General features: G+C 32.1%; 1 protein-coding gene across 1 annotated transcript; it reads right to left on the bottom strand.

The window, feature by feature from the left end:
- Positions 1–1,077: 1,077 nt before the first annotated feature.
- Positions 1,078–4,955, bottom strand: LOC134265731 (dynein light chain Tctex-type 1). The gene is made up of 5 exons (XM_062747953.1): positions 4,812–4,955; positions 4,664–4,705; positions 4,137–4,260; positions 2,287–2,364; positions 1,078–1,791 (listed from the first exon to the last, which is right to left on the bottom strand). Exons 1-5 carry the CDS (start codon positions 4,836–4,838, stop codon positions 1,721–1,723), a joined length of 342 nt encoding a protein of 113 aa, XP_062603937.1. The 5' UTR covers positions 4,839–4,955; the 3' UTR covers positions 1,078–1,720.
- Between the last annotated feature and the right edge of the window lie 10,547 nt (positions 4,956–15,502).

The following is a 15,502-nucleotide window of genomic DNA, read 5'->3' as shown; positions in this document are numbered from 1 at the left end:
GGAATTTCAGAATGCAACCTTAGCTATAGAAACTGTAGCTTTATGGTATTCTATTTTAGTTTTTGACCATAAGGTCATATGGTCAAAGACTAAAATACAAAACCATAATGCTACAGTTTCATTTTCTACAGCTAGTGCAACCTTTGCGAAGGAAATGAACAGAAACTGTTGTTGGACAGACAGCCAGACAGACAGCAGCAAAGCAATATGTCCTCTCTTCTTCAAAGGGGGACATAATTAATACAAATTAGAGAACTCTCAAAAAGTGCAAAATTTTGCCGAGCCATTTTCCCTGCAATATGAATTTGACTTTCAAGTATGACATGAACTTCATTGACCATGTAGCAGTGGAGATCAATTGCTATTTATACATGTATAAGAATAGATTTACTCTGGCTAAGTATCACCTTTTGTTTTTGATGAAATGATTGACAAATGGTATTTTCATATTGCATTTGACATCTAGTAGTTACCTTTTGTATTTCATATCTTGCTTCTGTAAGATGTTAAATAGCAATTTAAGAGCAGTGTGATTATAAAGCAATAATTTTAAAATGTCATTCCTTAATCTGCAAAGACTGAAGCAATTTCTGATCATTGTAGTACACACAAATCCTCGCTGTATGGCTACAAGGAAAATATACCTTGCTATTCTTATTCATAAAAAGGGGTCTAGGTATTTTATCATTAATCATCATTATTAATAGTGCTGTATTTTTCATGACTTATAAAAGTAAATTTGTATTTAATTGTAGTAAATAAGCATCATGTATACTTCTATAGAACTGTGGGTCCTTCACTTTGAAAAACTTTTGTTCTCTTATCAGCCTTTTAACTCTTATCAACATAATTGAGCAGATTGAAATTCAATTTCACAATTTTACAAGGAAGCTTCCCAGGTATTGATTTTAGAACACACAATATGTATGGATCACTTATGAATCTGATCCGACACACCGAGACATTAAATGTTGAATAGAGATGAAAAAAATTTACTCTTCTCAACAGAATTTACAAACGATAAAAGAGCATTATCTGCCATCCCTAATTTAAAATCATCACATAAGTAAAAGCAAATTTAGCTGAACACAAAATTTTATTATTATGTTCTATAAGAAGTACATTATGTACAAATGATGGAATAAATATATATTAAATAGAATTAAAATTTGAAACAAAAAAAAAAATGTAAGCATGACATCAAGACAATCTGTTCCTTATTTTGTTCACTTGACTGAAGAAATTGCTACATTACACCTTATTCATTAAATGTTAAAAGTCTTAAAAAGAAAAAAAAATATTTGAGAAGCTGAAATTCTTATGAGTGTATCACAGAGCCATTTTCAACAACTGGATGAAAATTGTTTCTACTTATATAACTAAAATTCTCTAATACCTGTAAATGTACAGATTTCTTGCAGCTTATATGTATACAATTTCATATACATGTACATGCATTGTTAATCATTAAAATTAGAAATTAAAATGTAATTAATCCACAAGGCCATTGCAAAAGAAACACAGCTATCATCATTTGCATGTTTACAAAGAAAATGAATTACATTGCTTCTTGAAGCAAATTGTTGAAGCAGGCCTACATCTTAAAAGACCCATAGGAATGAAAATGGAAGTTTGTCACTTTTTGTATAGTCCTCTGAACAGTCGCAAGTCTTTGTCACAAAGTTATTTCCCCTTTAGTAGTTATACCCCCTCCTTCTCTTTAGATTGCCAAACCAAACACACTAACAATACAATACATTGTTTTGTTCTCCCATCTCACTGTGCAACTTCCTACAAAACAAAAAACAATCTCTATATAAACATTCAGTATTGGTTTCGAGGCTTCTTTTCCTTTAAATTTTCTTACTCAGAGACCTCACAATGGACTAAGTGCATACAAATCTTACAAAGAATCATCAAAGTTTTTAAAGTAATTAACGGTTATCTTTTTTTCCAGGTTAAAATTCTATGTTTTGCAAAAATTTAGGTTGCCATTCTACAAATGCAATACCGGTAATTATTAAACATTATTTTAGATATTATATAATTCATATATGCAATTTAGTGTAGTATATCCCCCTAAATACCAGTAGTTTTGCTAGTATTTTCAACAATGTTTCAATATACCAGATATCTAGCCCCGCAGATACATTGTATCAAGACACTGAAGCTAATCTGTACCAAAACAATTTGTCAGTAGTCATTAAAAATTAATATCTGTCATTGTCTACAACGAATTAAAAAAAATTATTTCTGTCATTGTCTAAAACAAAATTGAAAACCCACCATCTGTGCCATTGTCCCAGAAACAAGAGCTAGCTGTATGTAACCCTGCACCATTCTTCTGCATAATTACACAGGTAACTGAAAAAATCAAACACATTGATTACTAAATATATAATGACAATGAAGTAAACAAGATATTAAAACTGTATAAAATATTTCCAAAACGCTAGTGCTATACCAGAAATCAGAGAAACCTTAATAGTTACCCATGCCCTAATAGACACATTCACGATAACTGCGGTGCAACTCTTTAGCAGGGCAAAATGCTATATTTTGGCAAAATATGACGTAAAAGTTGGTAATTGTCTTATAACATTAAATGTCATTTAATTATCTATCAACAAAAACTTCGCCAAAAGTTATTAATTTGCCCTGCAAAAGAGTACTACCACAGTTATCATGAGGGGCAAATACTGACCATCTGTGGCCCCCTCCCAAAAACAGGAGTAAGCCACATGTAACCCTGATCCAGTCTTTTTCATCAAGATGCTTGTAACTATTTGAATAGTAGGTACATCAACGTTTATTTATTTTATTATCATGTAACCTTACTATAACTGAAAAGTACATGCACATTAAGGGGGGACCTATGTCAGAAAAGTCTTTGTGTGAAATTTTCAAAACTTTGACATTTCTTTCCTGACCACTTTATCTTAATTTTTAGGTATTAAAAACAATACCTTTATACGCTTATTTTTACACAGGAGCACGTGCAAAAACAGTGTGAAATGCTAAAAATAGATTATTTTCAGTCATTATTGTTCTACTCCAAATATGCGCTAAAAAGAACCAAAAATGTCAAATCACATTCGAAATCAACATGTATTTAATTTATATGACTTGTATCTTTAAAATGAAGGCAAATTCATTGTAATTCATCTCGCATGAAGAATTTATAAAGGAGCACAATGTAAGTATCACCCCGTTTTTCTTGTCGTATTTTTTACAATTCTGACATACATAACAGGTAATATCTTAAAAAGTCTTTGTGTGAAAATGTTGTAATTTATATTATTTGAAAGAACTGACCCCTCTCTTTAATTTAACAAGGAAAAAAGTATACCTTTATGATAAAATAAACGAGAAATATGACGTTTTCTTTTATTTTCGTACTCTTCTGTCATAAATATTGACCTTTCTGCACTAAAAAAAGGGTAAGTTAGCACTGACAAACATCTGAATATAAAACTATTTTGCAAAAAATGAGTATTTTGTCTTAATAAGAAATAATTTAAACAGATAAACTCTTTTTATCTTCATTCTAATCATTCTTCCCCCACCCCCTATTTCCCCGTCAACAACCAACACCTAATAGAACCTAGGAATAACTTTATACAATAAAATCTACATATACTATAAATCAATAAGTAAATAAAGGTACAAGTACATTTCTTAATTTTTTCTTAGTTTTATCCAGAAAATACAATTAATGGTAATCATAAAATTAAACATATTTCCCTAATTTAAGCCGCTGTCTTTGCTGAATTTTATCTTATATTTTTTGCATTTCTATATCAGCATATCATAGAGGTATTTCTTCACAACTGAAATTGCTATGAATTATCAACCAAAGGAAGAGAATTCTGATATTAACAAACTCCATAAATCAAATAAAACTGTTTTAATTGATGAAAAAATTTTCTTTTTGTAAACTGTGTACGTTTTTGATTAATATAAACAATGTTATGCCTATGATCACAGTTGCAAAAGTCAGCGGGAAAAAAACAAACGTCGCTATTGTGACGTCACATAACGCTGCTTTGACATCGAACGACATAGGTCCCCCCTTAAGGCAATCAAAATGTATTTTCGAACACAGTGTATAAATTTTGCTGTTCTTAGCATCTTACCAATATATTTGAAGGGCTTCCCTAATTTTGTTAGCTGATTTAAACACTGTTCCACTACATTTGACGTCCACTGGTTCACTTTGTTGTGTTGATAAGAATTTGGACCAATGGTACTTTCTATGGCCTAAAATGAATGAAAAATATTCATATTATATATGTATATATGTCAGAAAAACTTAAATTGCAAACGGGTATAATTATTGTTGATATATGCCTTAGTATATAATATTAAAATTTATGAGGGTTTCAAATCAATATATATTATATGACCATTGTCTATATGATGGAAATCATGCCATCAGAAAAGTTTCAGAGACAAAAGTTGCATCTTTTCATTCTGTTTAGCAATATTGTGACATCTTGATTATAACAAAGATACAGTTGGAGTAGATAAACATATCTGATGTGTCTATAGTTATCTAAATATTTCATCATTATTGTAAATGTAATATGCCCTTTAATTAACTTATAGCGTTTTCAAATAACTCGAGGAAAAAATACAGAAGACAATATTAAACTATTCAAACCTCTTTCACGATGTTTGTAACTTCATCTGTGACAAATGCTGTCTGAAAAGCAAGATAAAAATGTCATTCATTTGAACACACTTTGGACTTCTTGTTGAAACACTTATGAGCAACTTCGACGATAAATGCTACTTTAATTATGTCTTACCTCCTCTCCGGTCTGAAATTCATCCATGATTATTGTACTAAATACTCTGTGAGCCTCTGTTTTCTAAGCAAGAACTGTCTTGCTGTCCTGTTTCTGTTGACAACAATGTCACGCTGAGTCACGTAGTGAACGAGAGTTCGTTAAATCAAGGGGGATTACTCGAATTAGATTTCCTACAGTGTGTCTCAAAAATTTGATCTCATTTGTATACTGAATGTTCAGAATCAGCGTTCTAAGTATCATAGGAAAACAAGAGACATTTAAGTTGATTTCATGTATGGTCACACAGACACATTATATACCAAATTATTAAATTGTATAGCGGTAGATGTGGATTTTGAAATTGAGGAGACCAGATAAATTGGGGGGGGGGGGGGGGGGTAGAGACAACAAAAATTATTATAGGATGGTATTCAGAAACGGGAACTTGGGCTTGGTCATTACTAAAATAAATTTTACAATACATGTATCTTTTAAAATTACAACCAAACCTTGTTAGAACCAACTTCACATAAAATCAAAGTACCAAAAGCTAATTTGAGAATCAGCCTCAACGGTTCGTTCTATTTAGTAGTCAAATAATGATTCCACTTCTAAATTGAAGAATTAAGTACATGCTGCTTAAATCAGAATGCACTGGAAAATGCGAACAGTACTCCCAAGAGAACATGGACACAGAAATATACACATATATAGATGAAGCAATAACAGTCGGGGGGGGGGGTGTCCAAAATTTTTCATTTGGGAAACTACAAAGAAAATATTCCTTGGAAAGCCAAAAGGACATCAGACGTTATTACTGAGGGGACACGAACGTTAGATGCCTTTTTTCTATAGTATGTTATATATATTAATTAGCAAAAAAACTGAGAGAGAGAGAGAGGGGGGGTGTATACGTATGTAAACCTCCCCCCCCCCAATACCTATTAGATATTGTTCGGATTTATAGCTAATATTTCGAAATATAGAATGGTATCTTTTTTTCAGTCCAAGCAAAGCCCGCGTTATATATTGTATTTTATTGAAACTTGCTCTGGTTATATGAGATATTTAAGGGCTTGCTTTGGCATAAAATAAAATTTTACATGTACATGCAAAGTTTAAGCAAGAGAGTAAAAAAGTGGTCCTTACAACAGAGTTTGATAAATGAAATATAGAAATATACAGTGCTTTAAGCAGTTCCGGATTTTAAGCAGTTCCGAATAATTTTAATTAAATAATTAAAATTATGCAAACATAAATGTTTCTGTTTCTAATGATTCCTTACATAAATGAAGCTTTATGTATTGTCCATACTTTGGATGACATAGCGAGGTCAAGAACTCCGTCTTTCTTAGCGTGTCCAGGCTTTTTGTTTACAACCGCAAGCGCTTAAGTGACGTTGACCGACATTAAACACGTGCTATCTTGAAAGTAAAGACGTGCTCTGAAACTGTGGTAAGGTATGTATTTCATTTAAGAGATGTGAATGAAACATAGATGTATCTTCTATCTCATGAAATTTCGGTTTCGTTAAAATACGACGTAAATCCAAAATAAAAAGCAATATTCACAACATCCCATTTTAAGCAGTTCCGAATTAACCATATACGGGGTTGTCTCAAAAGAGCTGGTATAACAAAAAGTCAGAAACAAGAAATCAATTTATATTCAGAGTTTTATGATAAATTATGTTGATTTGAAAAGGCTGAGAAAGTATTATTAATTTCAAAGTCATGGCTTTAAGTATCTTTCTCCCTCCCCCATATAGCTTTCTCTCTCTCTCTCTCTCTCTCTCTCTCTCTCTCTCTCTCTCTCTCTCTCTCTCTCTCTCTCACGTATGCTGTTTACAGAAGATACTACAAATTCAAAGATCCTTAGAAGAAAATACATATAAACGAATTAATAAATTGAATGGAGAAACTGTAAAGAATGAACAATCCCATTAAATATTATACAATGTAGAGTGTATTTTTTTTTTCAGCGTTTGCTATATCTAATATATCACTGAGTCCAAAGAAACTAAAAGTAGTCATGGGAAGAAAAAAGAAGAAAATGTCCGAAATCAAAAGAAAGCAAGAAATTTCTGAAACCACCAATGACCCCAAAAGAGGGTTGCTGCTAAAATATATAGCAGGCCTTCTGATAGGCAATATGCCGAAAGGTTTATCAAATTCTTTTTAGACAATTCTGGATTAAAATGGAGAAATTTTTGCAGAGGTTTATAATGTATATTACACGTAACATGTATAGTGTTTGTCATGTCCGACATCTGTCCTTCTGTCTGTCAATCTGTGACACTTTGTGTTAAGCTCAGTTTCAATCAAGGATTTTTTCTAGATATTTTCTGTTTATCAAACTTCATTCGCTGACACATATAGGAGAGGTATTCAACAGCTTAAAGATTTGTTTTTACCTTAACCTCACTTTTCTAAAATTTGCAGCTTGCTAACTTCCAAACCCAAAAAACTTTTCAAGATATTTTTGTAACTTATACATTATTTCAAATTAAATGGTAAGAATTGTGCATTTTTTTTTTTAAACTGACTTTCCCTATGGCCTTCAAATTTCTCATCTATTGTGTATAAAACTGAGTTATTTTGAAAGTACATGTACTCAAGTTTAACCTTTTCTTCAAACTTTACACTCTATATAAAGCAAAGTTTCATGTGCATACAAATACAATTAAGTGAACTGGTGAATTATGTGTTGGGCATTTATGTCATATGGACATATTTCTAGTTTTTTTTTATGAAATGAACAAGAATTCTTTGATTAATTATATTTTTTATTTGGATGATTTTTTTCTAGTCTTTTCCAATCTGATTTTTATTGTATCAAAATATGTTTTTTTTTAACCATTTGTTAACATTTGATAGTTTATTTTATCGTTAATAAAGTTGTTGAAACATGAGCTTTTCTTCTTTATATGTGATATAATTGATATTCCAATTTCGAGCTCAGGTCTTAAAAAAGTGAAAAAAATATTATTGTAACTTAAGATCCGATCGTTAAAAATGAATTTTGAGACGACCTCTGTTGTTACAACTATAAGTACCAGTCCGTGTAAAAATCATGCAAAAGTGATATTTGAGTGATACACTCAGGTTCTCAGAATTCAATGATTTTCCACACATAGATTTCTCTTGACCTATGATCCATGTATGTAAAATAAAAAATGTGTTGGATCATGGTTACTATGGAAACCTGATCAAAGTAATTTCCTTAGCAACCAGCCAATTTTTCTATTTGAAGGCACTGAAAATCACTTGTCTTTAAAGCCTGAAATAATATATAAAAACTTTTACAATAATTCTCATTTACTGGTATGATAAAGACACACACTTTATTTGTTGAAAACACACAAGACATTGCTATTTTATCTGAAGCTAGTACTATGTTAGACATGAGAATATATGTATGTTTTTGCATTTTTGCTGATTCAGCATTTTCCTTGTTTTTGACAATATTCAAGGTCAATTTAAAAAAAATACCAAGCTAATACAGATTTTGCATGACTTTCACATAAAAGTAGAGAACTTTCTCTTTTACTGATTGACTTTGAAAGCGTGGGTTTTTTGAAAAATCCTATTCGTTGCCTAGCAACAAAATTGGATGTTTTGATAACTAAAAAGTGAAAAATGGTAAAGGGTTCGGTAAAAAATCTTATAATTTTTTATCTTTTTGTGGCAGATATAAGTTTTCAAGTAATAGAAAATAACTCTCATATAATTTTAAAATGAAAGAATAATTTATAATCATTTATCTCTATGGCAACAGGATTTTTTCCCTAGCAACAATGCAAAAACAGTTATTTTTTGGCCTTTTTGGTATAGATTTGATAGATACGCATAAATATTTTTTCTTAAATATGCGATTGGGCATAAATTTCAATTTAATATGGGTCTGATAAAGTTATTTTGGTACTTTATTAACCCATGGGTACAATTCTGAACACTTAACAACCACTTTGTATCTACAATTTACTTTTTCATTCAGGCATTTTAAGGCATTTTTTCGGTAAATTTTTAGGGCTGAAATGAGATCTTCCACAAAAGACGTTATAAATGAAAAATAAATAACTTCAGATACAATGTTATTATGTAACAAAACATTTGTATGGATGACAAGATCCCATAATCAAATTATGCTTGGGTTGCCATGGCAACTTAATACACAATGACCAGAAAGCAAACTATATGTGGCCAAAATATTTGAAATTTTAGCTTCTATAAATAATTATTAGTAATACTTTTGCTAGCATTGCAATAAGCAAACACTCAAAAAGCTTTAAAATTCATAATTTAATCAACTGTATATTTTTATGGTTACCATGAGTACGCTTACAAGCTAGTGTTCCTTAGCAACTGCGTAATAAACCCAAATTTTGAAATTTTCTAATGTTACAGGTTAAAAAAAATTATTATCATTGAGATCAATTCATCATTTAAAAATTCTTATTTAAAAATTCTACAGCTTTACATTCTAGAAAAATTTCATTAGTGTATAAATGTTTTTCTGTTAACATTTTGTTTGGTATCTGCCTGTCTGTTTGTCTGTAGACATTTTACATTTGTTACTTCTTAAGAACTATTTCATCATAACTTTCCACAAGAGGAGTTCAAAGTTTAACGTATGATTGATTGATTGATTGTATATTGTTTAACGTCCCTCTCGAGAATTTTTCACTCATATGGAGACGTCACCGTATGTCGGTTAAGGGCTTCAAATTTTGACCTTTACTTGGCACTCAGGGCCATTGAGCATTGAGGGATCTTTATCGTGACAACGCCTGCCGCTGAGAAGGGGCCTTGGTTCTTCCCCTCATGAACAACAAAACTGTGATTAGTAATATTGAAATGGAAGCATCTTCAGGTAGTGTAAATTCAAAATTCTCCCCCATAGACATTTCAAACTGATCTGATTTCTGTTCTTTCAAGGCAAATGTGCTTAAGTGAGTAATGTGGGCCTATAGGCTCCTTTTTCTACACACTTCTCTCTCCTAAAAATGAAGAAATTAATATGAAATCAAAATGCATATTGAAAATGACAGTGCATGAATAGATATCTTGAGTACCGCTTTCAATAATAATCACACAAATGATTAGACAATTAATTTTATATAATTGTCAATTAAGAAATAATCAAACATATCTTTCTATGTTTCCTTTACAAAGGCACAGAGAGTAATTAGTGCATATTGAACTAATATAGTTCTCTGGGGTAAAATATAAAACAAGAGGCCCATGGGCTACATCGCTCACCTGAGAAGCTTTGACCATTCTGTTCTTTACCAGATTTTTTCCCTTTTAATACATGATGCATCCCCACCCTACCCCACTGATTATGATTTAGACATTTTGAAATCTACAATACCTCAAGATGCTTGGATGAGCAAATAAATTTCAGTTTTTCTGGCCCAGTGGTTCTTGAGAAGATTTTCAAAGAATTTTCCTATATATTTCTATGTAAAACTTTGATTCCCCATTGTGGCCCCGCCCTACCCCAGGGGGTCATGATTTGAATAATATAGAATCTACACTACCCCAGGATGTTTCCACATAAGTTTCAGCTTTTCTGGCCATGTGCCTCTTGAGGAGAAGATTTTCAAATAATTTTCTTATATATTTCTATGTAAAACTTTAATTCCCCATTGTGGCCCCGCCCTAACCCCGGGGGTCATGGTTTGAACAATTTAATATCTACACTACCCCAGGATGCTTACACATAAGTTTCAGCTCTTCTGGCTCAGTAGTTCTTGAGAAGAAGATTTTTTAATGACCCCACCCTATTTTTGTCTTTTCTTGATTATCTCCCCTTGTGAGGGGACTTGGCCCTTCATTTTTTCAATTTAAATTCCCCATCACCTAAGGATGCTTTGTACCCAGTTTGGTCAAAATTGGCCCTGTGGTTCTTCAGAAGAAGTCGAAAATGTGAAAAGTTTACAGACGGACAGACAGACGGACGACGGACAAAATGTGATCAGAAAAGCTCACTTGGGCCTTCGGCTCAGGTGAGCTAAAAAAATACAATTGTGAAATATAAAACCCTAGCACCACCTGTTCAAAGGTTATGATCAAGGTTAATATTTTTAAAGGTAAGACAAAATCATGGGTCAAGGTCAAGGGGTCAAGGTTGTTGGTTTTTGAAGAAAGGCCTTGTTCCAAAGATTACATATATGGTAAGTATGCAAGTGCTGGCCCTTACCGTTCAAAAGTTATGGCCAAGGTTCAAGTTTGTAAAAAGTAGGTCAAACTCCAAGGTCAAGGTCAAATTTGTTTCTTTTTGACAAAAGGTCTTGTCAGAAGGATTACATATGTAAAGAATGAAAGCTCTAGCCCTTACTGTTCAAAAATTATGACCAAGGTTAAAGTTTGTAAAAAGTATGTCAAAATCCAAGGCCAAGGTCAAAGGGTCAAAGTTGTTAGTATTCAATAAAAGGTCTTACCACAAGGATAACATATTTAAAGTATGAAAGACCTAGCCCTTACTGTTCAATTGTTATGTCCAATGTTTTTTCGTAAGTATGGAAATGTCCAAGATCAAGGTCAAAATTGTTGGTTTGAAATGAAAGGACTGTTGCCACAAAGAATTGATATTTGAAATATGAAATTCTTAGTACATGTAACTACCGTTTAAAAATTACAGCCAAAGAAAAATTTTGGATTTTTTGTGTAAAATAAGGTCAAACTCGAAGGTAAAGGGGTCAAGAATCTTTATATCAAATGATAGGTCTTGTCACAAGGATTGAATACTTGAATTATGAAAGCCCTTGTTCTAACCTTTCAAAAATTATGTTCAAAGTTGTATTTGAAAAATAGGTCAAACTCCAAGGTCAAAGGGTCAAAGTTCTTGATATCCAATGAAGCCCCTTATCACAAGGATAACATACATGTATGTGAAGTATAAAATCTCTTACTGTTCAAATGTTATGACCAAGGTTAAAGATTTTTCATAAGTACGGAAATCTCCATGGTCAAAGTCAAAAGGTCAAAGTTGTTGGTACTCATTGAAAGGTCATGCCACAAAAAATGCATATAATAAAGTATAAAAGTCCTGGTACCTACTGTTCAAAAAATATGGTCAAAGTAAAAGTTTAGAATTTTTGGTAAAAGTGGGTCAAACTCCAAGGTCAAGACCAAAAGGACAAATTTGGTGATACCCAAAGAAAGGTCTTGTCACAAGGAATACACATGTGATATATGAAAGTCATAGCTCCACTAAATCAAAAGTTAAAAGCAAGGTTAAAGATTTGTGGACAAATACATAAACAGCTAGACGGAGGGACAGCTAGACAGACGGACGGACACAACAAAAACTATATATCTCCGAAACTTTGTTTACGGGGGCATAAAAAAAACTGGAGTCATCAATCCCAATTTGCTTCAGGCCAGCAAGCTACAGATGTGCAGCAAGGAACTTCTATTGCCTCGCTATATAAAGAGCCATCTTTTCAGTTGCTAGCCCTCTCAAGCAAGCACTAGCAATTACAATAGTCTTTTTTAAAAGGATACACATCCTCAGCATCACAATACTGCATTCTGATAATACTACTTTACAATAAACTGTATTATGTAAATTCTGTTATATCATCAGAAAATACATATTATCTGAAGTTCCCTGTTTTGTTGTTTTACCTGTTATACCATGTACAACAAGATGCGTTTGTGAAACACTGATGCCCCCATGTGGCAACATAACGAAGATTAAACTTTTCTTAAATGCAAATTTAATATATTGGTATCCAAAGAGGGGTATTACAGTTGTGAAATATAATTTTTTTTTTTCATAAGTATGGAAATGTTTAGGGTCAAGGTCAAAAGGCCAAGGTGTTCGTATCCAATGAAATGAAAGGTTTTTCCACAAAAAATACATATTTGAAGTATAAAAGTCCTGGTATCTATTGTTCAAAAGATATGGCCAAAGATAAAGTTTGAAATTTTTGTGTAAAAGCGGGTCAAACTCCGGTCAAATTTGGTGGTACTCAAAGAAAGGTCTTATCACAAGGAACACACCTGTGAAATATGAAAGTCATAGCTCCACTAAATGAAACGATATGGGCAAGGTTAAAGTTTTTGCGGACAAACAGGCAAACAGACAGCAAGTGGTGGCGTCTTCATAAAAATGAAAAATTCTCGAGAGGAACGTTAACAACATACAATCAATCAATCAATCTTCCATTTCAAAGTACAGCGATTGATTTCCAGATACTTTCAAAACCAATAGACCTTTTCACAAAAAATGTCTTAAATAGATTCAACCCTTAGAGAAACCTTTACGGGTCTCACAAAAATTCCTAGAGGTTCTTGCCTGGAAAATTTAACAAAGCTTTATGAGAGCCTTTATCTTTCACGTAGAATAGTAGCTACAGAAGTGCAGCTCTCTGCTTGAGAAAATTCGGAGTCGGACTGATAACGAAAGCAGAGAGCTACTGATCCTAGCGTTGTAAAAACCTTTAAATTTACGCCGCCGATTTTTTGTCGCTACTTCAGGTAATTTATTTCGTGAAGTTTAAACTTTCTCCGGCTTTTAGAATTGTATCCTATAATTAATTACATGTATATTTTTAACTCTTTTTTTTTTAAAAATAATTTATTAAAGTTTATTTACTTTTTAACAGTCCGAACAGTCCTGTATATAGTTTTGTAGTTTCATAGTTTGTCGGTTTAAAAGAGTTCCGTTTTGACGTCCGTAACCAAAAACAGCAATTTGTTGGCGTTGAATGGTAAGTAAAGTATCAAGAATTTAAGTTAAATGTATGATTATAATCATAGTTATATTTTAAAACCGAGGGAAGTATAAAAAAGAAGCAAAAATACCCGACGTGAGCGACAAAAGATCGTCGGCGTAAATCGAAGGCTTTTACAACGTTAGATCTGTAGCTCTCTGCTTTATCTGTCCGAATTTTCTCAAGCAGAGAGCTACAGTTCTCCAGCTAATAGAATAGTACCTAAGCTACAATAATTCAATATCACGTTATTATATCCATGGTAATCATAAAAAATATAATTTCTGTAGAAGAAAAAATGCTGAAGATACTTGAATGACCAGTTAGTTTAGCCCATTAAGCAAAAACTGGATGGGGGCCAGGTACAGCTTTAGTGTACTTTGCAAACAAAAAGTTTGTTTTTTGGCCAGTGTGCAACTTATTACCATGGCAACCCAAGAATTAGTTACTCTGTGGAATCTTTTCATCAACAGAGATATTTTTATAAATACTACTTGTATCTATTTGTTTTTATTTTTCATTCAGAAGGCCATTTTTGGAAAATCTCATTTAAACTTACTATATAAATTACTGTATGTAAAAAGGTAAAGTGGTTACAAAATTGGTTGCTAGGTATTCAGAATTGTTGCCATGGGTTAATAAAGTAAAATTTACTTATTTCAAACCCATGTTAAATTGACAATTTGCCCAATTACAATTTTGAGAATAATTGTCGATTTATTTTAAAATACATATTTTAAAAGGGCTAAAAAATAACTGTTTTTGCATTGTTGCTAGGGAAAAAATCCTGTTGCCATGGAGATAAATGATTATAAATTATTCTTTCATTTTAAAATTATATGAGAGTTATTTTCTATTACTTGAAAAATTGTATCTGCCACAAAAAGATAAAAATTTATAAGATTTTTTACCCAACCCTTTACCATTTTTCACTTTTTAGTTATCAAAACATCCAATTTTGTTGCTAAGCAACGAATAGGATTTTTCAAAAAACCCACGCTTTCAAAGTCAATCTGTAAAAGAGAAAGTTCTCTACTTTTATGTGAAAGTCATGCAATATCTGTATTAGCTTGGTATTTTTTTTCAATTGACCTTGAATATTGTCGAAAACAAGGAAAATGCTGAATCAGCAAAAATGCAAAAATATACACATATTCTAATGTCTACCATAGTACTAGCTTCAGATAAAATAGCAATGTCTTGTGTGTTTTCAACAAATAAAGTGTGTGTCTTTATCATACCAGTAAATTAGAATTATTGTAAAAGTTTTTGTATATAATTTCAGGCTTTAAAGATCAGTGATTTTCAGTGCCTTCAAATAGAAAAATTGGCTGGTTGCTAAGGAAATTACTTTGATCAGGTTTCCATAGTAACCATGCTCCAACACATTTTTTATTTTACATACATGGATCATAGGTCAAGAGAAATCTATGTGTGGAAAATCATTGAATTCTGAGAACCTGAGTGAATCACCTTTTGCATGATTTTTATATGGACTGGTACATAAATAACAACGATAGGTGGCGAAAACCGGAACTACTTGAAATCATCTAAACTGCTTGAACTCCAGCATATTTTAATTGGAAAACTTCGATTATAAAGTATAACGTTTTGAACAAAATATTAATGTGGCTTGAAAGAGTAAATAAAGGCCTATTTATTTCAATATAGAAATCAAACCCAAGTCCTGCAAAAATAATTTACCGAGTGTTTTTCCCGTTACGATCCGGAACTGCTTAAATCACTGTACTTCTAATTGCAGATTGAAGGGTTTTTATATCTTAACATCTTCTGATGCATAAAAAATTGCATTTCCTTAAATTCGGACTTTCTTTATTGTATATTTGAATGGCTTTATTATAGCTATAATTTTTGTCTTTGATATACTAACCTTTCGTCTCCTGTGTCAACATATATATTGATTAAGATTCCAATTCGCCCATAAGGTAAGTACCCCCCAACCCCCCTCCCCCTCTTGAAGCCA

Source organism: Saccostrea cucullata, unplaced genomic scaffold (assembly GCF_032062105.1).
Source record: "Saccostrea cucullata isolate Sc308-1 unplaced genomic scaffold, CSIRO_AGI_Scuc_v1 ctg1232, whole genome shotgun sequence".
Classification (NCBI taxonomy): Eukaryota; Metazoa; Mollusca; class Bivalvia; order Ostreida; family Ostreidae; genus Saccostrea; species Saccostrea cuccullata.
The sequence above is the reverse complement of the archived record's forward strand: the minus strand, read 5'-3'. Positions and strand labels throughout refer to the sequence as shown.